The sequence below is a fragment of the Orycteropus afer genome, unplaced genomic scaffold (assembly GCF_000298275.1).
Source record: "Orycteropus afer afer isolate SDZICR_OR568_19922 unplaced genomic scaffold, OryAfe1.0 scaffold00088, whole genome shotgun sequence".
In the NCBI taxonomy this organism is placed as follows: Eukaryota; Metazoa; Chordata; class Mammalia; order Tubulidentata; family Orycteropodidae; genus Orycteropus; species Orycteropus afer.
The window spans coordinates 7,896,900-7,921,830 of record NW_006921675.1 but is presented as its reverse complement, the minus strand read 5'-3'; the positions used below and the strand labels follow the sequence as shown (position 1 = coordinate 7,921,830).

At 48.1% G+C, this 24,931-nt stretch overlaps 1 protein-coding gene across 1 annotated transcript in view; it reads right to left on the bottom strand.

Moving 5' to 3' along the window:
- Nucleotides 1-10,019: 10,019 nt before the first annotated feature.
- Nucleotides 10,020-24,931, bottom strand: part of PLEKHD1 (pleckstrin homology and coiled-coil domain containing D1) — a 29,486-nt gene continuing 14,574 nt past the window's right edge. The window contains exons 6-13 of the mRNA XM_007942324.2: nucleotides 24,616-24,668; nucleotides 15,510-15,604; nucleotides 13,751-13,844; nucleotides 12,208-12,386; nucleotides 11,561-11,693; nucleotides 11,050-11,194; nucleotides 10,496-10,645; nucleotides 10,020-10,189 (exon numbers count right to left, since the gene is read on the bottom strand). Of these exons, the coding sequence (XP_007940515.1) occupies nucleotides 10,020-10,189; nucleotides 10,496-10,645; nucleotides 11,050-11,194; nucleotides 11,561-11,693; nucleotides 12,208-12,386; nucleotides 13,751-13,844; nucleotides 15,510-15,604; nucleotides 24,616-24,668 (1,019 nt within the window). The remainder of the gene's footprint in view (nucleotides 10,190-10,495; nucleotides 10,646-11,049; nucleotides 11,195-11,560; nucleotides 11,694-12,207; nucleotides 12,387-13,750; nucleotides 13,845-15,509; nucleotides 15,605-24,615; nucleotides 24,669-24,931) is intronic.

Sequence of the window (24,931 nt, the reverse complement as noted above, 5' to 3'; positions counted from 1 at the left end):
AAAACATTTGCCATTCCAACATCCTTCATGTGTACACTTCGGTGACATTTTTGTCCATTATGTTGTGCAAATGTCATTACTATGCACTTCCAAGTGTTTTCAACACTCTTAATAGAAGCTCAGTGTCTTTTTTTAATTTTCATTTCCTCCCTTCCTCCCTCCCTCACATTACTCAGCCATAAAGAGAAATAAGTCCTGATACATGCTACAACATTGCTGAAGCTTGAAAGGATTATGCTGTGTGAAATAAGTCAGTTACAAAAGGACAAATATTTATAATCCCACATATATGAAATATCTATCATAGATAAGCATAGAGAGATCAAAGTTTATCATGGTTACCAGGTAGGAGGGAAGGGGAAAGGAAGACTCATTGCTTAGGGGACACTGAGCTTCTGTTAGTGGTGACTAAACAACATGATGAGCATAAGTCATGTCACTGAACTGTACATGTAAAGACTGCCCAGTGTCAAACGTCTTGTTAGGTATTTACCACACACACACACATACAAAAGGTCTGCCTGCTTTGCAGGGGCCTCGGGATGAGAAGCTCTGACTTTCTGGACCTGCTACACTGGGAAGAAGGGATTCTCAGGAGACTTTCAGTCACCAAACAGCTGAGTCAACTCTTCTGGAACTTGTGGTAGGAAAGATCTGAGCAAGGATCTTTAGGGCCCAGAACATCAAGGAGCTCAATATGTTTGTAATGAATGAACAGTGGAAACTCACTAGGAAAAAAAAAGAAAAACCCATAGCTTTTGAGATAATGCCAGAGAGAACAGTGGCTTTGAACCCAAATACCTGAAGTGCCTTTTACAAGCTGTGTGACCTTGGGCAAGTCCTTTAACCTCTGCAGGTTTCATTTTTCCATAAAAGGACAGGGATGTGAGGATGTCAAAGAGAACATCAACGTGAAGGTGCCTGGTATATAACAGACGCTTAAAAAGGATGGTAAAGGTGGCATTTTTGTTTCGTTTCTTAAAGGGGAGAACAATTGGGAGATTCAACACCAAGAGTGCAGAACCTGGGCAGTGTCACAAAGCCCATCCCATTCTCTAAGCGCCTCAGCTCCCTTCCTAGCGGAATTTGCAGGTGCAGGCCAGAGTATGGTGCCATCTGCTGGGCAGAAGAAAGAAGTGAACACTAAGGTGTCCTTTAACACCAAGCAATCATGGAAAGAAATCTGGCCAAATAGAAAGACAAGGGCCTAATTTCCTCTCAGTTATGACTCTTTTGTCCTTTAGACAGGCTAGGGTCCTCCCCACTGGCCAGTAATTTGTCAAAAGGATATGGTTTCAATCAGTTTTTCTTTTTTAAAGTAAGTGGTAGGTATAAGCACATGGGAGGTGCTTGACTCCCATTCTATTGTTCCATTCCATTCTATTGTTCACATAATAGAATCACAAGTATTTGCTGGATGAAGATGGAAAGTGATGTTGATTAATAGTCTCATATGCCAGGGTGAACATGAGCGTGGACATTCTTCCTTTAGCAGGGAAGCCTTCCAATTAGTCACCATGACCTTTTCCTTAGGGTGACAAAGCAGTTACCACCTTTCTTGTTCTCATCTCAAAATCCAAATCTTCTATTTTCATCCCTCTGACAATGGCATGGCACTGAGTCACCCAGAGCCAGAAAGAATGTCCTCCCCGGGAACTGTATCTTCTTGATCAGTGGTGGCAGCAGTGGCCACGTCTGGCTTCTCTACTTCCTGCCGGGCTGGAATCACAGAACTTCAGGCTCATAGAATGTGTCCACAGAAGGCTGTGTTGGATAGCCCAGGTCTGGAGCTCTTTGAAGGAGAAGAATTTGTAGGAAATCACATCCCTGCAAGGTTCCTGTGCTGCTGGTTTTGAGGATAGGATAAAAGAGGTCGGGTTGTGAAGATAAAAGAGTATCCCTCTCCCAGGATTGGGAGCAGCACGTAAGATTTGAGACATATTTCCTACCCAATAAAAATCCACAAATATATAAAGCATTTTAAATAGTGACTCATCAAAAGCCACAAAGCCAGTAGCCTTTCTCTGCCAGAGCCTACCTCAGCCCTCTGAAGCAGCCCGCAGAGTGTGTGGCAAGTGCCCCCCTGGGCGTCCTGTCAATAGAGTCACTGCTCTGCAAGGGGAAAGGTGTTCCTTGTGATCAGTGACAATCCAAGACCTGTCAGTTGCAGTTTTTGCCAGGATAACAGGGGCAGGTGGGACTCTGCATAGCAAGACTCTCAACCCAGAGGCAGGTGTTAGATCCTCCAGAAGCAAAGAGGCCTGAGTCCCAAACATACTGTCAGCTGGCTCTGCAACTGCCCGACATCTGGAGCTCCCAGTGTTGAGCCTTCCATCCTTGAGCTGCCCTGAGTCACCCTAATTTCCCTGCCTGACTATCAAGTCTCATCCAGAGGCAAAGCCAGAGTGGCACATAGAATGCTAGACTGTATTTAACCACAAAGGGATATGGCTTATCTGGATCCTAAGCACTAGGGTTCTCAGGTGTCGACTGCTTCCTAATCTTCCCCTGAGTATCTTTAACCAGCAGGGCGGAGTAGTGAGACTCATTTTTGAGTCAGAGGGGTTGGTGGCCATGAATAGAAGCCCAAGTTCAGGGAAGATAAGAGGAGTGAGATATAGAGAGTCAAGAGAACTTAACCCAAAAATGCATACTGCACCATCCACACCTGCTTGGATATTTGAACCACCAGTCTCTCCCAGTTGCTTTGGATGTCTGGGAGTGAAGCTCTCTTTCAAGAGACAAGATCCACCACTGTATTCTCTCTCAAAGTCTTGCTCAGAACACCTCTTCAACCCTGCTTGCCCAGATAAGTCAGTGGCATTTTCCCCCGGGACTCAAAGTCACAGGGTTTCTGACATTGGGGAGCCCCTAGGAGACCATGCAGAAGCCTGGGAATCTGAGCTGCTTCATCCTGGCACATGCAAGAAACATACAAGGTTCCACAGGAAACATACGAGGTTGTACAGGGGCTGCTGGCCTTGACCTGAGGGCTCCAGAGCAGCTGCTATGTCTGGTGGGTTTAATAACTACCTTCCAATTAGGCAGGCCCAGTGCTCGGGGGCTGCTCTTTGCTTGAGGGTGGCTCTATATTAAGGCCAGGATCCAAGGTAGGCAGTTGCAGGGCTCAGGGGCTGCTTTTCACTTGGGGGCAGCTCTATTTTAAGGCCAGGGCCCCAGGTAGGCGGGTGCAGAGGGTTTACGAACAACTAAGGGAGACGAACTTTTCTGTCAGTTTGTCATCCTGTGGTGGCTTACGTGTTGCTGTGAGGCTGGAGGCTATGCCACTGGTGTTGCAAAATGCCAGCAGGGTTACATATGGTGGACAGGTTTCAGAGGAGCTTCTGGGTTTAGGTAGACTCAGAAGGAAGAGGCCATCCACTTCTCAAACAATTGGCCAATGAAAACTTTACGAATAGCTGTGAAACACTGTCTGATATATAACTGGAAAACTTTATGAATAGCCCTGAGACATTGTCTGATACAGTGCCAGAAGATGAGCCCATCAGGTTGGAAGGCACTCAAAATTTGACTGGGGAGAGCTGACTCCTCAGAGTAGAGACAACCTTAACAATAGGGATGGAGTAAAGCTTTCAGGACCTCCATTGACTGATGTGGCATGACTCAAAATGAGTAGAAACAAACATCCATTAATAATTAGAACACAGAATGTACAAAGTATGAATCTAGGAAAATTGGAAGTTGTAAAAAATGAAATAGAACACATAAAGATCTGTATCCTAGGCATGAGTGAGCTGAAGTGGATTGTTTTTGGCCATTCTGAATCAGACAATCATATGATGATCTACTATGCCAGGAATCACAAATTGAAGAGGAATGGTGTGGCATTCATCATCACAAAGGCTGTTTCAAGATCTGTCCTGAAGTGCAACATTGTCAGTGATAGGATAATATCCATAAGCCTGCAAGAGAGACCAGTTAATATTACTATTATTCAACTCTATGCACCAACCACCAAAGCCAAAGATGAAGAAATTGAGGATTTCTACCAACTTCTGCAGGAGTTCTGGTAGCATAGTGCCTAAGGCACTTGACTGCTAACCAGAAGGCTGGAGGTTCAAACTCACCAGCCACTCCTCGGAAGGAAGGTTGGGCAATCCTACTTCCGTAGTGATACTGCCTCGGAAACCCAAGGAGGGGTCGCTATGAGTCGGAGCCGACTCGACGGCAAATAACAACAACAACAACAACCAACTTCTGCAGTATTAAATTGATTGAGCATGCAATCAAGATGTGTTGATTATCACTGGTGACTGGACTGCAAAAGTTGGAAACAAAGAAGAGTTATTAGTAGTTGGAAAATATGGCCTTGGTGATAGAAATAATGCTAGAGATCGCATGATAGAATTTTGCAAGACCAACGACTTATTCATTGCAAATACCTTTTCTCAACAACATAAGTGATGACTATACATGGACTTCACCAGATGGAATAAAGAGGAATCAGATTGACTACATCTGTGGCAAGAGGCGATGGAGAAGTTCAGTATCTTTGGCCAAAACAAGGCTAGGAGCTGTTTGTGGAACAGACCATCAAATGCTCACATGCAAGTTCAACTTGAAGTTGAAGACAATTAAAACAAGTCTACGAGAGCTGAAATATGACCTTGATAATATCCCTCCTGAATTTAGAGACCATTTAAAGAATAGATTTAATGCATTGAACACCAGTGACTGAAAACCAGAGGAATTGTGGGATGACATTAAAAACATCATCCATGAAGAAAGCAAGAGGTCATTAAAAAGACAAGAAAGGAAGAAAAGACCAAAACGGATGTCAGAAGAGACGCTGAAACCTGCCCTTGAGCAGAGAATAGCTAAAGCAAATGGAAGAAATGACAAAAGAGCTGAACAGATTTCAAAGAGCAGCTCAAGAAGATAAAGCCAATTACTATGATGAAATGTGCAGACCTGGAATTAGAAAACCAAAATGGAAGAACACGTTTGGTATTTCTCAAGCTGAAAGAACTGAGGAAAAAAATTAAGCCTTGAGTTGCAATATTGAAAGATTCTATGGGCAAAATATTGAATGATGCAGGAAGCATCAAAAGAAGATGGAAGGAATACACAGAGTCACTATACCAAAAAGAATTGGTCGATGTTCATCCATTTCAGGAGGTGGCATATGATCAAGAATGAATGGTATTGAAGGAAGAAGTCAAAGCTGCACTGGAGGAATTGGTGAAGAACAAGGCTCCAAAACTGATGGAATACCCATTGAGATGTTTCAACAAATGGATGCCACACTGGAGGCACTCACTTGGTTATGCCAAGAAATTTGAAAGACAGCTACCTAGCCAACTGACTGAAAGAGGTTCATATTTGTATCCATTCCAAAGAAAGGTGATCCCATAGAATGGAAATTATCGAACAATATCATTAATATCACATGCAAGTAAAATCTTACTGAACAAAAACAGTTGCAGCAGTTTATTGACAGAGAACTTCCAGAAATGCAAGCTGGATTCAGAAGAGGACGTTGAACGAAGGATATCATTGCTGATGTCAGATGGATCTTGGCTCAAAGTAAAGAATGCCGGAAAGATGTTTACTTATGTTTTACTGACTATGCAAAAGCATTCAATTATGTGAATCATAGCAAATTATGGATAACATTGAGAAGAATTGGAATTCTAGAACACTTGATTGTACTCATGAGGAACATGTACATAGATCAGGAGGCTGTCGTTTGAACAGAACAAGGGGATACTGCATGGTTCAAAATCAAGGAGGGAGGGTGTCAAGGTTGTATCCTTTCACCACACGTATTCAGTCTGTATGCTGAGCAAATTATCCGAGAAGCTGGATTATAGGAAAAAGAACAGGGCATCAGGATTGGAGGAAGACTCATTAACAACTTGCAATACACAGATAACAAAACTTCGCTTGCTGAAAGTGAGGATGACTTGGAACATATACTGATGAAGATTAAAGACTACAGTCTGCAGTATGGCATAAGCTCAATATAAAGAAAACAAAAATCCTCACAACTGGACCAATAAACAGCTTCACGATAAATGGAGAAAAGAGTGAGGTTGTCAAAAACTTCATATTACTTGGTTCTACAATCAACACCAATGGAAGCAGCAGTCAAGACACCAGAAGACATATTGCATTGGATAAATCTGCTGCAAAAGACCTCTTTCAAGTGATGAAGAGCAAGATGTCTCCTTGAAGACTAAGGTGTGGCTAACCCAAGCCATGGTATTTTCAATCGCCTCTTATGCATGTGAGAGCTGGACAATGAATAAGGAAGACCAAAGAAAAGTTGATGCTTTTGAATTATGATGTTGGAGAAGAATGCTAAGAGTACTATGGTCTACTAAAAGGACTAACAAATCTATCCTGGAAGAAGTACAGCCAAAATGCTCCTTGCAGTGAGAATGGCCAGACTTTGTCTCACCTACTTTGGTCATGTTGTCAGAAGGAACCGTTCCCTGGAGGATATCATGCATGGTGAAGTGGAGGGTCAATGAAGAAGGGGAATGCCCTCAATGAGATAGAATGACACAGTGGCTGCAATGATGGGCTCAGGTATAGCAAGGATTGTGAGGCTGGCACAGGACCGGACAGTGTTTCGTTCTGCTGTGCATAGGGTCGCTATGAGTCGGAAATGACTTGACGGCACCTAACAACAACATTCCTGTTAGACCTGAAACCACCTGGACTGGCTCTGGGAGACTTGAGCAAGTTTCTGTTCCACTGTTGTCACTCACGGCAGGCTCTAAATGTGCTAGTGATGCAGGGTCACCTCAGATGGCACCTTCCCCTACAGGCTGCCTGGATCATCCTGTGGTGGGACAGGGGAGGGGGCAAGAATGACATCCCTCCAGAGACAAAAGAAAGGAGCTCTGGTGGTGTAGTTGCTAAGGTATTTGGCTGCTAACAAAAAAAGTTAGTTTGAACCCACCAGCAACTCTGTGGAAGAAAGATGAGGTGGTCTGCTTCTGTGAAGACTGGCAGCCTTAGAAACCCAATGAGGGTCACTGTGAGAATTGACTGGATGGCAGTGAGTGAGTGAGAGATGAAAGAGAGGCTATGGATCCTTCCCAGAGGTTGGGAGCTGGCGAGTAGGGCAAAACCTGCATGGTTTATACATCAACATCTCATCTGTAAGGCCTGGGAAAAGGCCTCACAACCAGTGTGACCACAGAACTGTCACCCAAACTGGGACACTAAAGATAGCAAAAGGGGGAGCCATTAGTAATGATGCTGGGACAACCTAATGCAGGATGGTATGGGGGCAAACCTAACGACAGATAGGAAGTAAACCGAACAGGAAGAGAATCCAGGCATTATGTTTCTCACTAATTTCTGGCTTTCCCTTATCTAATTGTTGTTGTTGTTGTTATGTGCCATCGAGCTTATCTAATTACAACACCAAAAAAGCATATCCTCTCATCAGAGCAGGTGAAACGACCAGCTTCCGGTGGGGAGACTGAAACTTGTTGTTGTTATTTGCCGTCGAGTCGGCCCCGACTCATAGCGACCCCTCCTTGGGTTTCCGAGGCAGTATCACTACGGAAGTAGGATTGCCCAACCTTCTGAAACTAGGAGGTCACAAAAGGAGTTTCCCTGGGGCAACTCCCACTGACAGTGTGTGCCACTGTTTCAAACTCAAATAAGAAGAAAATCCAGCTAAGAGTTCTTGTTACATGACCTCAGGCTGGGAACACAGATTTTTCAGTTAATTATTAAAAAGGCACTGACAGGAGGTGCAGCGGTGGGGGTACTTCCTCATATGTACAGAAAACAGAAGAGGGTACATATGGAAAAAGAAAGTACAAGCAGGAGATGCTACAATTCCACATTTGGCCTGCAGGGGGCAACATCTCTCCCGCAAAGAGTACACCATGTATTTAAGAGTTATTGCAGGACATTGACCCATGTCACTTTAGTTTTCTGTATTTCACTGTACAAAAATTATATTTCAATAAAATGTATTAAAAAAGTTATTGCAGGAAACACATTTAATTGGCCAAGAAATAAAGGTTTTGTTTCTTAAAAAATCAGATCAGTATATTCCAGTAAGCAATTATCACCCCTACATATTTTCACATAGAGATGCTGCTCTTTTTCTATTTACAATGGCAAATACGTATAAGTTTAATAAATACTTATGGATTGATCAGTTGGTTAATGATAGTCCAGGCTAGCCTGGGGCATAGGAAGTACAGGGTGAGAATAGGAGGAAAGGAGGAATTAGAGATGAGTAAAAGGGCGTGGAAGAGCACTTCCTTTTCTGGTTAACAGCTTGTCTGGGGGGAGAAGGGGGTGCATTTGAAACTTTCCAAAACATCTTTCCCCAAAAGCAAGCTGTTACTTCCTTAAAAACAAAACAATAAATAAAATCATCTTGGCTTTATAAGTCTTCCCTCTCATTTCAAGGTCCATTGTACATACATATTTGATAGCTAGTCCCAGGGTTATGCAGGTGTGTACATGTTTAAAGCTTTGGCATTTCCACTCAGCCCTTTCAGATGCATTGTTTCTGTCCTCATCCTCACTCCATCCCAGCCACCCTTGTCCCCACCTTAGACTCTACAGAGACTGGCTGTCCCATCAAAGTCCACCAGTTACTGACAGCCCTGAGCATGGAGCAGGGCAGGCTGGCCTGGCCTTGACTAGCCCAGCAGCAGAAGTACACATGTGCTCTGAGGCCATGCCGCTCCTTTCCCCACAGAACAGTCCGTAAACTGCCAGAGGCTGGCATCTTCTGCTGAGTTTCCCTGCAGCCATCTGTCCAGCACCTCCCTCAGTGTTGCAAGCATCAGAGAACAGCACCTTTAATACCAATAGAGTCCCTGAGCACCCTAGTCGCAGGTACAAGCCTCTCCTGGAGAGACGGACAGATACAGACAGCTTCAGAGGGTAGGGCTGGAGGAAGAAGAGCAGAGTGGACGTTTCTGTCCATGGGTGAGGAACACACCCCGCAGCCTTCAGGCCCTGGGGGGATGGCACTCCTCCACAAAAGCTGCAGGTGGGAATTCAGCCTCCCCCACAATGGCTCTGAGATGACCTATGCTATTGGCCTTGTCGCCCACCACCCCAGGTCCCCATCTGACAGGGTTCATGGTCACTTTATTTCACTGGTGAAGCCTTTGCAGGGCAGGAAGAAGCAAGACAATCAAAGCAGGGGCAGCTGAGAGGGAGACATCCGTGACCACACAGACCAGCAGGGCCCTGTAGCCTGACACAACAGCCTCCCAGTTTGACCAGAAGTCATGGCCACCTTCTTCCACTCCCTGAGCTGGCTAGGCACACGCTGCCAGCCCCAGGGCCCTAGGTATATACATGGAAGGGACCCCGTGGAATCACATCACCCTCTTTGAGTGCCTGAGCTCACCTGAAGGTCTAGGGCATCAGTGGGACCCCAAACCTCAGGAAAGGTGGTACCATGCCGAGTATAGGGTGCAGTGAGCCCAGAAGCAGCTTCCTTCATCCCTACTCCATGATGTGGAGTGAGGGGCCTTGGTTGAGGGATGTCCAATGAGTTTCAGAAGCAAAGAAACCCCAGGGTGGCCAAGGAGTAAGATGGGGTAGGGGTAAGGCCTTTATACATGAGGATCGGGGGCAGGCCAGCAGAGTCACACTGAGAGGTGTACAGAAGTATGATGGACACAAGAGAGGGCCGCCGTCTTCACCCAGAGGATCACACCCTGCCTGTCCACACAGCAGGGTAGGCAGCGGGACTCTAAGTTCTCCCTCCCCACCCCACCTCCATCCAAAAATATGCCCACATACAAGCAGGCCCCCTCTTTACTTCTCCATGGTGACCAGGTACCCCAGTCCAGCCTGTATGGGCCTGGTGTAGATCCAAGGGTAGGGGATGGGATGGAGGCAAGGGTGAGGCTGGCCCCCAGGGGGAGCTCTGGCCCAGAGCTGACGCAGCACCTAAGACAGCTGAGGGGAGCCAAGCGGGTCAGGCCTCCCTCTGCGCCCTTTCCCCTCTCCCGGCCCACAGGGGGAAAGACTTGGGAAGCAAGGGAGGAGCCCCATCACTTTCCGCTCCGGGAAAGCGCAGTGGGCGCTCCGGGCTGGGTCGCCATGATGTGGTAGATGGATTCCCGGAAGCGCTGGTCTCGACTGAGCCGCTTAGCCACCTCTTTGAGCTCCTCCATGTTGTTGGCTTCCAGCTGGGAGGTCATGAAGGACTGGGATGGCTTCACTGGGGAGACAGTGGTGCCGACCAGTGTGAACAAGCCCTCCCTCCACCAAGGCCCGGTCAGTCCCAGCGCCAGTGACCTCACCCCCACTGCCACCTCACAGGCAATCCTATGCACACCCGCCTCAGCCTCTGAGCCTCTCCCAGGCCCCTTCCGTCCATGGACTCCCACATCCTGTGAGGAACCCAAGGTGCTGAGAATTCTGATGGAGCCTGGTTCGAGACCGCACTGGGTCAGCCCTTATGCTCCCCAACCTGCCCTCCTCCTGCTGCGTCACCAAAGGCCTATGACACAGACGTTGCACTCACCGTCGTTCCAGGAGGCGCTGGAGCGGCGCCTGTGGAAGCGGCAGCTCTTGATGCGGCGAGTGGCTGCCTTGTGGATGTACACCGAGTTCTTCATGATGACTGGCATCTTGGCCTCCAGTTCCGCGTTGCGGATGCACTCCTCAAAGAACCCTGCGCGGCAGCCCCAGGAGGATGCACCGCCACTGCTTCTGCCCCTCCTTCCCTCCATCCCAAGGACCCAGGTGGGGTTGAGGGGGAAATCTTGACCCCTATCCCTGAGGAGAACAGACCCTTGCCCCTCAAACTACAATTTGCAGCCATCTTGTGGGAGGGTCACTGAGAATAATAGCTCTGAGGTCTGAAAAAGGGAAGAAACTAGGCTTTGCCCTCAGCTCCCACCCCACCACCAACAAAGGAAGCAGTGCCAAGGAGGCACCTGCAGCCAGATGTCTAGGGAATATGTGTCCAACATCTAATGCCCATCAAGCCCTGTGCTGGACACCAGGGCCTCTTCTGGGTGCAACATGGGACTGAGCTCCAGAGCTGAGGGCCTGGACACCAGGGTCAGGGCTTACTTTTCAGATGGCTCACGTCAGCCCGCATCCTCTCCTCCTTCTCCTTGTTCCGCACCTTGGAATTGAGCCCTTGTTCTAGGCTCCGCAAGGCCCCTTCTGCCTCCCGCAGTCGCCTCTCCAAGTCCATGCGGACCTTTACCTCAGCCTGAGGGGACAGGGAATTTGTACTGGGAAGCTGTTTCCATCGCCCCCAGAAACCTTCTCTGGTCACCCCTGGCTCAAGTGGGCTTTCTTGCCTCTGGACTCGGATGAAATTGACCACGTTCTGCCTCCATATCTTACCCCCTTGCCAGGTGTCCAGAACACAACTCCTGTACCCAGCAGGTATCTATCAATGATGCCCCACCAAAGCCAGCTCACTGCTTCCCCTCATGGAAGCCCCATCACTTGCACCTGGCCGTCTGGGCAGAGATGACTCAGGCAGCTGCGTGGCAAAGTGTTGGGGTGTGACGGCCTGTGTGGAGGCCCATCTCCCTTAGCACACGTGGGCCCTAGTGGCCCGGGCCAGCACCTTGAGATCCCGCTCAGCTTGCTGCTTCTCTGCTGTCAGCTCCTGCAGTGAGTTCTGCAGCGCCTGGGACTGGCTGGAGTAGAATTCACGCTCTTCCTCCAGGGCCCTGGAGCGCTCCTCATTCTCCTTCATCCTGCCAGGACAGAGGAGGCACTCAGAGCTCACCTGTTTTTCCTCTCAGCAAGTCAGCAGCAGGCCCTTTTAGAGACCAGGCTGTGTGAGCCCCAGGACTTCCTGGATCTTGTCATCCAGGTGAAGAGAGGGATGGTATGGTCAGGGATGGGAGCCCTATACTTAGGAGACCAGAATCTTGGCCCTAGGGCTTGCTAGCTCTGTGACTTCAGTTAGGTCTTATAACTGCCCCAAGTTTTCCTCATCTGTAAGGCGCTAAGAGTACCTGCCCAGCCTTCCACAAAGCACTGCTGGAAGAGCCTAGTGACAATCTGTAAGGGTCACACCATTGCAGGAGATTATTATCAAATTAGCATTGGGTTGTTTGGTCATATGCCTGGTTGGGAAAATGAGTCCTAGACAAAAGGAAGTGAGTAGCCTATCTGGTCAGTGGCAACTGAGTCCAGGCCTCAGTTTAAAGAAAGTTATCAGACCCCTAAGCCGATCATGGACTCAGAAGTCTTCAGCTACTTCACCTCTTCTCTGCCAGGAGCTTCTCCTTCAAGAGCTGCTGCATCTTCTCCTCAATCTGCCTTAGGTTACTATGGAGACCCCCACTGGGAGAGGGCTGCTCACTCTGATTGGGCAGTGTCTGCAGCTGGTTCTCATTCTCCTCCAGCATTTCCAGGGTTTTCTTCTTCTCTATGGAGAGTTCCTGAGGTCAGGAGGTAGGAGAAAGAGACTAACTGAGGTTCTCCAACATGGCTGCCCTCACTTGCCTTCCAGTTTCAGGAAGTGATGTCCTCCTCTCTCAATCCTGAGAAACACCTGAAAAGTCTTCACTCTTCTCCCAACTCCATTGTGGGAGTCAGGGAGGAGCCCAAGGTAGCTTCCAGTGGGAGGTGGTACTTACTAAAATTGAATCTTAAGGCCCAAGGAAACCATGATCTACCTGGCTCCTTGTTTGTCCAGGGTTGACTAAGGAGGTACATTGGGCTCATGTGAAAAATGCTCTAGAGTTAAAATATCTGTGAGAATGACCTCCTACGCTGTGAAACAAGGAAAGATAAATAAATAAAGTCACCAAAACAAAACTCCAGCCAGTCAAGCAAGAATGGAAACCCTCACAGTCTTCAAGGCAATTCATGGTTTCAGTAAACATTTATGGGTCACCATAAGGCACCAGGGTCACTCTAGGTGGTGGGTTTGGAGACGTCACCCAGGCACAGCCTTGTGAAGTTTATAGTTTGGGAAACACAACCTAGTGTGTTAAGTTCCGTAACAGAGGTACAAAGTGCTGTGGGAGCCCAAAATTCAGAGCAAACCTCTGCCTAGTGGAGTCAGGGAAGTTTTACTAAGGTGATCTTTGACCTAGGTCTTAGAAGAATGAATGGGAGTTCTCCAATCAGAGAAGAGATGGAAAGGCTATTCTATAGAAGGAACACTATGGACAATGGTAAGACGGAATGAAAGATCTTGGTTTCTTGGGGGTGCAGCAGTTTGGAGTAGGGGTTGGGGTGTCTTTGTGCATGTACAGGGGGCAGCAGAAGGAGAGTAGGGCAGGAGTAGAGGAGAAGTTGGGACCAGAGTTGGCACTTTCTTGCTATGCTGAGTCTGCATTTGTCCTCAGTGCATGCCTCTCTTCCCAGATTCTGTGGTATCAAGTGGAGGTGACCTGGTGATTAATTTCCAATTATGCTCAGTTTTGCTTGGGAGCAGCTAAGTGAAAGAGCCACAAGAAGGAAGTGGTGGGTGCCTCCCCCACCCCAGCCACCACCCTAATCAATCCTCCATCTGGTATAAAAATATGAGCACCAAAGGAGGTGGATTTCCTGAGGCCATGGTCATAGCAAGGGCAAACTTGACTTTGTCCTTCTGAGTCTGGGAACATCTCACTGGGCTTCATGCACAGGTTGGAGTTCCCAAAGGTCCACAGAGAAGAGGCTCATTAGATCAGCCTCCTTTCTTGCCCCATCCCTCTTGCAGATAATTCCCTGGGGAAGACATCATTGGAAAATTCAGTATCACCCGGCCCACCCACCAGCCTCCCAGTCAACCAGCCCAGCAGTGGCCCCTCACCTCCAGCGTCTGCTGCAAGGACTCTGTGAAGTGCCTTAGCTCCTTTTTCTCTTGTTCTACACCCTTGAGGCATCTTGCTGTTAGTTCTAGCTCTCTGCAGGGATAGAGGGTTGGGTATGGCAGTGCCCACCACCCCCACCTCCTCTACATACAGAAATGCTTCCGCTTCACCTCCCAGTATGGCTCAGAGTGCTGCTAAAGGCCAGCCCCTCTTCATCCTGGGCCACAACACCAGCTGTAGGGGCCTGAGGCTGAAAGAAGCAGCTATTGGCAAAGTGGGGTTGGAGTCACTTATTCCAGGTGCATATGCATCTGTCAATCGGGACAAACCCAAGGCCACCCCATAGGCAAAGGGGTGCACTGGAAGAGAAGCAAAGGAGTTCCAGGCTCATCCTGTCTACCCTACACAAGCTCCTGCTGAACCCAAACTCTTTTTATCACTGAGACACAGCTGAGGCCCCTCTCAGAGGTGACAAACTCCTTACTATCTTTTTAACAAGCTTTGGTTACTTCAAGTCTTTCCTACTGTTTCCCCTCCTCCTGAGTGGAATGCCTTTCCTCTCTGCCCAACTTTCCAAAGCCTACCCATATGTCAAGGCCCAGCTCCATCTAACCTCTATTCAGGCTGACATGGATCATACATATTTCTTAATACCTATAACAGAGGAAATCTGCACTGTGCCTTATAGCACATGATTACATATTACTGCATTGATGTTTCCTGAGTGTGAATCTAGTTTTCCCAACCAGACTGTAAGATCCTCAAGGAAAGGGACTTGTCTTCTACTCCAGTGTATAGCACAATTCTGGAAGCTGAGGAGGTGCTTGCTAATTCACTTGGAAACTCCTCTCAGTGTCTGCATCCCCAAAATACAAGTGTACTTGACTTCCTTTTATAAGGTCATTGCAAGAAAAATTTTTCTGAGCTATCAGTGATGATCAAAGGTGATGATGATGATGATGACCAGCACTACCACCCAGGGCAGGAGTCCCCAAATCCCTGGATATCTGGGAAGCTTTTTTAAAAATACAGATTTCTGGGCCATACCTTCAATTTAGTAGATGATTATAATGTGCAACTAGAATTGCACACTATACGTTGGACTAAAGATCCTAAGTATCATCAGCAGCCAGAATATGAAAGGACAGTGCAGGAAAGACAGGGAATGTTGGGGTCCTGGCTGATGGCACCTCTAGGGCAGCTGGGTACTGTCTGGCCCTGGATAAGAAAGCCTTTCCTAGAGGCAGGGGGACCTGTTGCTTGGAGGGATTCCCATCTGCACCTCCCCACACCGCATACTCCACAGCAGGCAGAGATGGCCCATCTGTAGGGCTCTCATATACTGGTCGTGTTATCTGGGGGGATCAGGCCCTGGAGGACATCACGCTTGGTAAAGGAGAGGCTCAGTGAAAAAGGGGAAGACCCTCAACAAGATGGATTGACACCATCGCTGCAACAGTGGGCTGAAGCGTAGGAATGACTGTGAGTGAAGATGGTGCAGGACTGGGCAGTGCTGCATTCTGTTGTCCATAAGGTTGCTGTGAGTGGAAACTGATTCTATGGCAACTAACAACAACAGCTCTTTCTGGACACATCCCAAGACACAGAGCATTGAAAATGTAGACCCAAACCAAGTCATCAGCTAATGAGTATCCCCTGGGCGGAGGTCTCTCGAGGCCTGACCAAGAACATGGGCTCTGCAAACCTTAACCTAGATGTGCCCTCCTCCCCACCCTCCTTCCGGGCCACCTCCACCACCTCTTGATCTGCTCCTGCTCCATTCTCAGCTCTTGTACCACCTCCTCAAACTGCTGCTTCTCGGCCTCCAGCACCTGGTTAAGGCGCTCAAGCTCCTGAAGAGAATCAGAGAGGGAGAGAAGAGTCAAGAGCAGCAAAGGGTCCCCAGCATCAGGAAGCCCACTCGAATCCAAGGCACCCTCTGGATTTAACACAGTCTGCGACATACACTGGACCAGACTTGGAACGTGTCCTGAGGAACCTCAGCCCTACCTGACCACACAGTCTCAGCAAAACCAAAAGCTGTGATGAGCATGACCCATTAAAAAACACCTTTAGCACATTGAAGGCAGGTTTGGAAATGATGCTAACACTCCCTGCAACTGCATGAGTATAATTCTGGATGTCTATTACATCATGAAATCCCAGTCACTAACACCCTAAGGGGAAGCTCTGGTGGCGTAGTGCCTCAGGCATTTGACTGCTAACCAGAAGGCTGGCGGTTCAAACCCACCAGGCACTCCTTGGAAGGAAGGTTGGGCAATCTACTTCCGTAGTGATACTGCCTCAGAAACCCAAGGAGGGGCCGTTATGAGTTGGATCCGACTCTATGACAGTGATTGTGTTTGCGTTGCAACACCCTAAGGGGAAGCTCTGGTGGTATAGTGGTAATGGCATTTGGCTACTAACTAGACTGCTGGTTTGAACCCACCAGCTGCTCTGTGGAAGAAAGATGGGTATCCTGCTTCCATAAAGATTTACAGCCTTGGAAACTCAATGGAGGTTGCTATGAGTCTGAATCAATTCCTCAATGCCATGAGTTTGAGTTTGAACACCCTAAGGCAGGTTAGCTGGCCTTCAAGCCCTACCGGAGAAAGTGGTGAGTGTGTATTTCCATTAAAGAACCCTGGAATGGTGTTAAGGAGCCCTGGTGGCATAATGGTTAAAGTGCTCTGCTGTGAACCAAAAGGCCAGTAGTTCAAATCTACCAGCCACTAAGGCTAAGGATCCATAGCCTTAGAAACCCTATGAGGCAGTTCTACTCTGTCCTGCAGGGTTGCTGTAAGTTGGAATTGATCGACAGCAGTGGGTTAGGTTTAGCTGATTGGAGTAGAGTTGGGTAGAAATGGAGGGGCGGGGATGGAGGGAGCCATGAACAGCCTAAGAGTCAGAGAAAAGGAATCTTTTGCTCAAGCTATCAGGAAAGCAATGAGCCCAGGTGGCTACAGCTTCCCACGTACTCAGACCCAAGTGCGGCAGGAGGGAAAAAGAAAGCCAAGGACAGGCCTTGGGATGTGCTGAGGGGAAAGAGAAAGAGACCAGTCCCTTTAGGAATGCTGGTCACCAGCCACTATGTGTGGCATGCATGTGCCTTCAGGGGTCCTATCTTCCTGGAGTGCGATGGGAGGTGGTGTTGGGGGTGCACTTGCCAGTGAAGTCTGGCTGGCAGCGTTTTTGTGACAATGCTTTGCTCCTCCACATCTCACACTGTGAAAGGATATTATTTCTTTCTCATCTTCTACCCCCAAACTACACTCTTATTTTCACCAGCAGTCCCCCGCTATGCCTCCCAGAACAAGAAGGCGAAACTGAGCCACCTGAAATAAAATGGTAAAGTAATCGTTTGGCTTTCCTCACTCCCACCCATCTCCACAGTTGGCTCAGGCATATGTGGTAATATGCTGTTTGCAGCCTGGGCATGTGTCTGGGCTGCACTTATTGCTGTGTGAGAGGATCAGAGAAGCAGGCCCCCATGAATCAGAGCCTTCCAGGGTCAAATGGACTTTAGAGGCCATCTGTTCTTCACTTGAAACCCCTGCTTGATTTTCCTGGCAAGAGATGATCCAAGCTCTCATGATGGGAAATTCACCCTCTCTTAAGGCAGCCCAGCAGTGCCTGAGTGGGGCAAATGGTCAATGCCCTGAGGTTTGTGGTCTGAGTCCACCCAGAGAGGCACTTTGGAAGAAAGGCCTATCTACTTCTGAAAAATCAGTCATTGGAAACGGAGCACAGTTCTACTCTGATGCACACGGGGTCACCATGGGTCAGTCAACTCAACAAGAGCTGGTTTTAAGATAGCCAACATTATCCCTGAACCAACACACACCAAACTCACTGCCATCGAGTTGATTCCAACTCATAGTGACCCCCATTGGGTTCCTGTTCTGGTTACCTAGTGCCGCTCTGCCAAGAATATACCACAAATGCGATGACCTTAACAACAGTAGTTTATTCTCTTACAGTTTGGAGGCTTTAAGTCCAAGTTCAAAGTGCCAGGCTCTAGGGGCTGGGTGAAAGCCCCTCAACCTTGGGCTTCAGCTCTGCTTCTTGCTCCCGGCCCACAGAAGCTAGAGGCTTTTCTTCACTCAGACAGCTGCTGGCTGCTGAGGCTGCCAAGCCCAAGGTTGACAAGTAAAAAGGCACAGTCCTGATATTACCAAATCACATGGCAGGCCATTAATTTAAGTCCATTGTAAGTCCCAAGGTCAGCAAAGCATGGCAGGCTGCCGCACAATGACACGGCTACATGCAAAGTTCAAAGTGTCATAAGCTAGAGACCATTCCCAAGGCTTCTCCTTATATCCAGGAAGCAAACCATATCCCAAAGGCAGCTACTCAGCTGTTTGTGGTAAATCCTACCATGGAGTTGATTGCCAGCCTCATCATAGGGAATAACTACCATCAGCTGCCCAGCCACTCAACCAGGCCCAGCCAAGTTGACACACAAACATAACTACCATAGTTCCCAAGGCTGTAAATCTTTATGGAAGCAAACTGCCTCATCTTTCTTCCACGGAGCGGCTGGTGGGTTAGAACAACTGACCTTTTTGTTGACAGCCAAATGCCTTAACTCCACCAGAGCTCCTATTTTATTATCGCTGAACAAGCTGATTAGTCTTCCTTTCCAGCTCAAAGCCCTGCCAGGCTCAGCACTGCTAATCTCTGAAAGCTACAAATACAAACACAGTGATGATGTAGACTTTGCTGAAATTTCTGTGGGGCTTGGAGGAGAAGGTTATATCTCATTCGTGGAGCAAAACTTCACTACAAAACCCCTTTGGCCATCTCTGTCCTCTGCCCAAACTTTCCCTCCATTCAGCAGCTGCCTCACTCCCTGGGACCTTCTCTCTCTCAGTCATACCCTCCTTACCTGCCCTGTCCTCAGCCTGATAGCCTAGATAGCCCAGTCAGTAAAATAACGGCCAGTGAACAGCTCTTAGGAAAACAGAAGACCAGCAAAGCCGAGGACTGCAGCCAGCTCCTGGCAAAGCCAAGTTCCTCAAGGGTGCTTAGGGGAGGCGACAGCCCATTTCATCCCACCAGTTCCCATTTAACTTCCACAGAACTTCCATCAGTGGGTCTGACATCTCCCCTTGGGGCCCGAGAATGAGACTAATTCCTTGTCCTTTCAAGTATTTGAACAGCTATTCTGTCACTAAGTCTCCTCTCCTTCAGGCCAAAGAATTCCCATTCATCATGCTTCACAAGACGTGATTTCTAGTCCTCCGTAAAACTAATTATCCTCCTGAGAAAAGGCAGTGGCTTAGGCTCCTGAATGGGGTGGGGGTGCTCACGCTAGACCGTATGCTCTGTGAGAGCACCACATTTTCACTCGTGTTGATCTCCTCAGTGAATAGACCAGCAGGTGCTTGGCACATATTAAGCACACATGAGTGACATGAATGAGTGGAATTCAAAAAAGACCTCATTGGGTTTTTTTTTTTTTTTCCCTGGAATTACATTAAGACTATAAATTAATTGGGAAGACATGAGTGTATATAATTTTGACAGAGGATATTTCTACGTATGTATCTATATATCTCTGCTGTGCATGGGGTCGCTATGAGTCGGAAATGACTCTACGGCACTTAACAACAACAACATCTACATGGAATATAAATATATCTATCAATATGTAGTAAAGTATATAGAGGCCTAAGTTATGAAAATTTCTTAGCTATAATAAACACCTTGAAAGAATGAGTCACTGGGCCTGGGGGCTCAGAATCATGGTCTTGGAGTACATCAAGTCCATTGGCACAACATAATCCACAAAGACAATGTTCTAGTTTGGTGACTAGAGACCGGGGTCTTAAAAGCTTGTGAGTGGCCATCTAAGATGCAACTATTGTTCTCTCCCCATCTGAAGCAAAGAAGAATGAAGAAAGTCAAAGATACAAGGAAACAATTAGTCCAAAGGACTAATGGACAACAAAAACCCCAGTCTTCATGAGCCTGAGATCAGAAGAACCAGATGGTACCCAACTACCACTGCTGACCAGTCTGAAAGGGGTCACAAGAGGAGGTCCCAAATAGAGTTGGAGGAAAATATAGATCAAAACTCAAAATCATAAAAAAGACCAGAGTTAGTGGTCTGATAGAGACTGATGGAACCCCCAAGACTATGGAACCTCAGACATCCTTCAAACCTGGAACTGAACTCACTCTCACGGCTCAACTTTCACCCAAACAATAGCCAGGCCTAGAAGGGGAACAATAGCACCAGCAGGTACATACTCTTTACAACACTCAACCACATGAGATCAAAAGAGCAGCACTTTACTCAGGGATAAAGCTCAGAAGGCAGGAAGGGACAGGAAAGGGCAACTGGAAACTGTAAACACAGCGAGGAAGTGGGAGTAGTGCTGTTACATTGTGGGCATTGCAATGAATGTCACAAAACAAAATGTGTATGATTTGTTGAATGGAAAACCAATTTGCCCTGTAAACTTTTACCCGAATCACAATAAAAATTATAAAACAAATTAATTGGGAAGACTCTTCACTATATTAACTATATTAACATTTTGTACCTGGCTTGTATCAACTGGGAGCAGCCAGAGTGTCAAGAACCCTGCGAGGCCGGCCCTGGGCATTTATGGTTTTTCCCTGCGTGTGCCCACATGCAAGGCTGAGCCCTCCCAGCTCAGCCAGAAAAGGAAAGGTGGGCAGTAGGCTGCCCACCCCCAGGAGTGAGGGAGATGAGACCACAGGGAGTGGGCAGCCCTGGGGGGCCTGTGCCCCAAAAAGGGCATGTTCTTTTGGGTCCTGGCAACTGAGCCCTGCATGGCTCCCCTGCATGCTCTGCTCCACCTATCCCCCCCCCCGCCCCCTCCTGCCACATGGAGGAATCAGGGCTGCACCATCAGCACACAGCCCGCAGCTGTGTGTGCCTCTCCAATTCATGAGGCACTCCTGCATTGTTTCACTGAGCCTGACAGCCAGCCAGGAGGAGAGCAAGAGTAGGCCTTAGTCTTATCAGTGTCACAGATGGAGAAATTAAACCTCAATGAGGTCACATGGTTGGTGACAGAACTGACACTGATTGAGGGCTCCTGATTCTAGACCCTGTGGCCTGTGTCTCAGAGACCACACTAATGAATGATCAGGAGACACTTCTTCTTATCACTGGGCCTTGGATCAAATTACAAGAGAGGCCCAAGACACACCCAGACAATCTCTGTGACCAGGAGTGGAAATGGGAAAGGTGCAGGGGAACAGGAATAGAACGATCTAGAGCACTCAGCGACGGGAACGGAATCTGGGCACAGTGCTCTCCCTCCACATGCCCAGAGCAACCTTCACCATGACACCAGCTGGGCCTGTGTGTCACCCCATTTTGTACCAGGAACCACAGCGGATGGGCCTCCCTCTAGCACGCTGTGGCTTTAAGCGAGGCTCATGTGCAGCAGCTATCCACTGCCCTCATTTCGTGGCTAAAGACCTAGATAGAGTGTCTAAATTTTCCTCCAGCTGACTGCTGCCCCAGATTTCGCCTCTCTGATGGATAAGGCTGTCTCTCTTCCCACCGGTGGCTGTGTCTGTCACTCCATCCCATCCCTGGCTTCCTGAATCACCTGTCTTTATGCTGCTGACAACCCACTGAAAGTCTCACTTCTTGAAATGCACAGAAGTGTATGAAGAAAATGGCAAAACTCTAGCAAGGGACCTACAGGCGGGCCTGGAGACACAGGACACCCATGACACTGCTGAGGGGAAGAGGGCTCGGGGCCGTCAGGATGCCTGGTCTCCTCCTGTTGTTGTTGTTGTTGTTATGTGCCGTCGAGTCGGCCCCGACTCATAGCGACCCCTCCTTGGGTTTCCGAGGCAGTATCACTACGGAAGTAGGATTGCCCAACCTTCCTTCAGAGGAGTGGTTGGTGGGTTTGAACCGCCAGCCTTCTGGTGAGCAGTCAAGTGCCTTAGCCACTATGCTACCAGAGCTCCTCAAACTCCTGCTATCTTCATGTAAATCCCCACCAGATTTGGTTCTGGTGATTGACAGAATGGCTGTGAAGTCCAGCTGGAACAATGAATGGGCAAAAATATCTGAAAAAAAATTTGGAAGAACAAAAATGAGAGTGGATTGTCCTCCTGGATTAAAATTAAAATGTCACATAAGGAAGAAGTGCAGTCGGAATGCTCCTTGGAAGCGAGAATGGCCAGACTTTGTCTCACCTACTTTGGTCATGTCAGAAGAAACAGTCCCTGGAGAAGGATATCATGGTTGGTAAAGGAGAGGGTCAGCGAAAAATGGGAAGACCTTCAACAAGATGGATTGACACAGTGTCTTTAAGTATGGACTCAAGTATAGCAAGCCTTGTGAGGATGGTGCAAGACCAGGCAGTGTTTCATTCTGCTGTGCATAGAGTCATTGTGAGTCAGAATCGACTCAATAACACCTAACAACATCAACAACGTAAAGGTGTAAGAACCTCGCATGTCCATTCACTGACTCAGTCCACACACGTCAATCAAGCACTCACCCTGGATGAGGTGATGTGCCAGGCTCTGTGAAGAATGGGGCACAAAGAGGAAGGACATGATGCTTTTTAACTGTCACCCCTGTTTCAGAGCTTGGTAAGATGTGGTCTGGGCTTTTCCAGGACAAGCTGGGAGGGATGAGAGGTTATCAAGAGTTGCTTTGGTTCTCACTGGTGCCACTCTAACAGAAAATACCACAAATGGGTGGTTTTAACAAACAGAGATTTATTCTCTGTTTAGGAGGCTAGAAGTCTGAGGTTAAAGTGCCAGCTCCATGGGGCTGGGTGAAAGACCCTTGACCTTGGGCTTCAGCTCTCTTCTACCTCTTGTTCCCGGCCAACTGTAGCTGGAGTGTCTTCATTCAGGCGGCTGCTAATTAGAGAAGCTGACAAACCCAAGGGCGACAAGTAAAATGGCACAGTCCCCAAATTATCAAACCACATGGCAGGCTACTGGTTCAAGTCCATTAAGAGTCCCAAGAGCAGCAGACAACATGGCAGGCTGTGAATGGTGACTCAGCTATATGCAGGATTCAAGCAAGCCAAAAGCTGGAGACCTTCCTCAAAGTTGCTTCTTATACACTGGAAGCAGAACACATCCCTAAGGCAGCTACTCAGCTGCTCACAGCAGATTCCACCAGGGAGCTGATTGCCTGTCGCATCACGGGGAATAACTACATCCAGCTGTTCAGCCACTCAACCAGGCCCAGCCAAACTGACCCACAACTTAACTACCCCAAGAGTCAAATTAGAGAATCAGGCACTGAGTTGAGGCTGAGCCAAGGATGCAGCAACCCTGTGACTTGCTTGGGAGAGGACAACAGAAAACAAACAGGCAAAGAGAAGTGCACTGCATCAGGCCCTGTCTCTGCAGGTTCCTCTGGGCAAGGCATCCTGCAGCTTAGGCCCCAGGCAGGTCCGGCACATCATGGGCCCATAATCAATTATAACATGATTGTAACACAGCCACAGATATTTAAGCTTACATTATATGCCAAGCATTTCACATGTAACATCTCACTCCTTACAACATCCCTAATAAAATGGAATATATTATTTTCCCCATTTTTCAGATAAGAATATTGAGATTCAGAGAGGTCAAGTAACTTGCCCAAGATCACACAGCTACAAGTGGTAAAATCAAGTATAAACACAGGCAGGCTGACTTCTAAGTCCATGTCACTAATCACTGCCCTTCCCTTCCCTCCAGGAGGGTGAAGGACTCTCCTTGGAATAAGTGAGGCCTAATGATGTGGGTGGTTCCAAATGAAAAAGACTTCAGTGGCTCCCCCACCATCAAATAAGGCAAGGGTTTCCTTTACCCCACAGGCCAACTCACTGCCACTGAGTTGATTCCAACCCAAAGCAATCCTACAGGACAGAGTAGAACTGCCCCATAAGGTTTCCAAGGCTGAAATCTTTACAGAAACCAAATCATTCTCCCATGGAGCAGTTGGTAGGTTTGAACTGCTGACCTGTTGGTTAGCAGAGAGGCAATTGACCACTGTGCCACCAGGGATCCTAATGCTTGGCTTTCAGAACCTGTATTGTTGACATTTAGAGAATGAAGCAACCTCTGAGATCATGGAATCTAGTTACCTTACAGTGCGAGAAACCTGTCTATAAAGAAGAGGCCATTCACAACCTCCCCGTGTGTACCACCACTGACAAGCTGCTCACTGACACATCTTATACAATTTTTGGATGGCTCTTAGCTCTGGTGGCATAGTGCCTAAAGCATCTGACTGCTAACCAGAAGGCTGGTGGTTCAAACCTACCAGTCACTCCTAGGAAGGAAGGTTGGGCAATCTACTTCCGTAGATATGTTGTTGTTGTTGCTATGTGCTGTCGAGTCAGACCCGACTCATAGCGATCCCTCCTTGGGTTTCCAAGGTGGTATCACTATGAAAGTAGATCGCCCAACCTTCCCTCCGAGGAGTGGCTGGTGGGTTTGAATCTCCCACCTTCTGGTTAGCAGTCAACTGCCTGAGGCACTACATGTAGAGATACTGCCTCAGAAACCCAAAGAGGGGTTGCTATGAGTCGAACTGACTCTGGCAGTGAGTTTGGTTTTTGGTGTTACTCTAGGAGGGAGTCACTACTCTTTCACTTTCCTCCCAGGGGCTGGCACAGAGAAATATACTTCTTGTCATGAAGCTGCAGCAAGTCCCAAGTACTGCCATCGCACTTGGCCCCCTATTCTGCCCTGATTTTCCATCAACTTCTCTTGGTGTCTAGATTCCCTAATGCTAGAGACATGCATGACTCCAGTGCTAGAAACACAAGGCAGTACACTTCAGCTGTTAAGGGCCCTGCTGGGTGAGGGGTGGACAGGGAAGGGCAGCAATTCTGAGTGTACCTACCTCTCTCTGCTCCCTCTGCAGACAGAGTTCTTCCGTCTCCTCCATCAGCTTGTCTGCCAAAGCAAGCACACACACGTTCTCACAAAGAGCTCGCTCCAGCCCCAAGGTCTGAGGCGGTCACGCCCAGCCTCTCCCAAGGAAAAGGTCAGTGCTGCCACAACCATGCTAGCCAGAGTGGGGTCAGCTCCTGGGGATGGCCGCTGCTTCACGGGCCTGAGCTGCCAGCCCCCTTCCTCCTCATCGTCCCTGCTTTGCACACTCACAAGCAATGGCAGGGCCCTGTCCTTGGAAGCTCAAGTGTGTCTCTGTGTCCCCC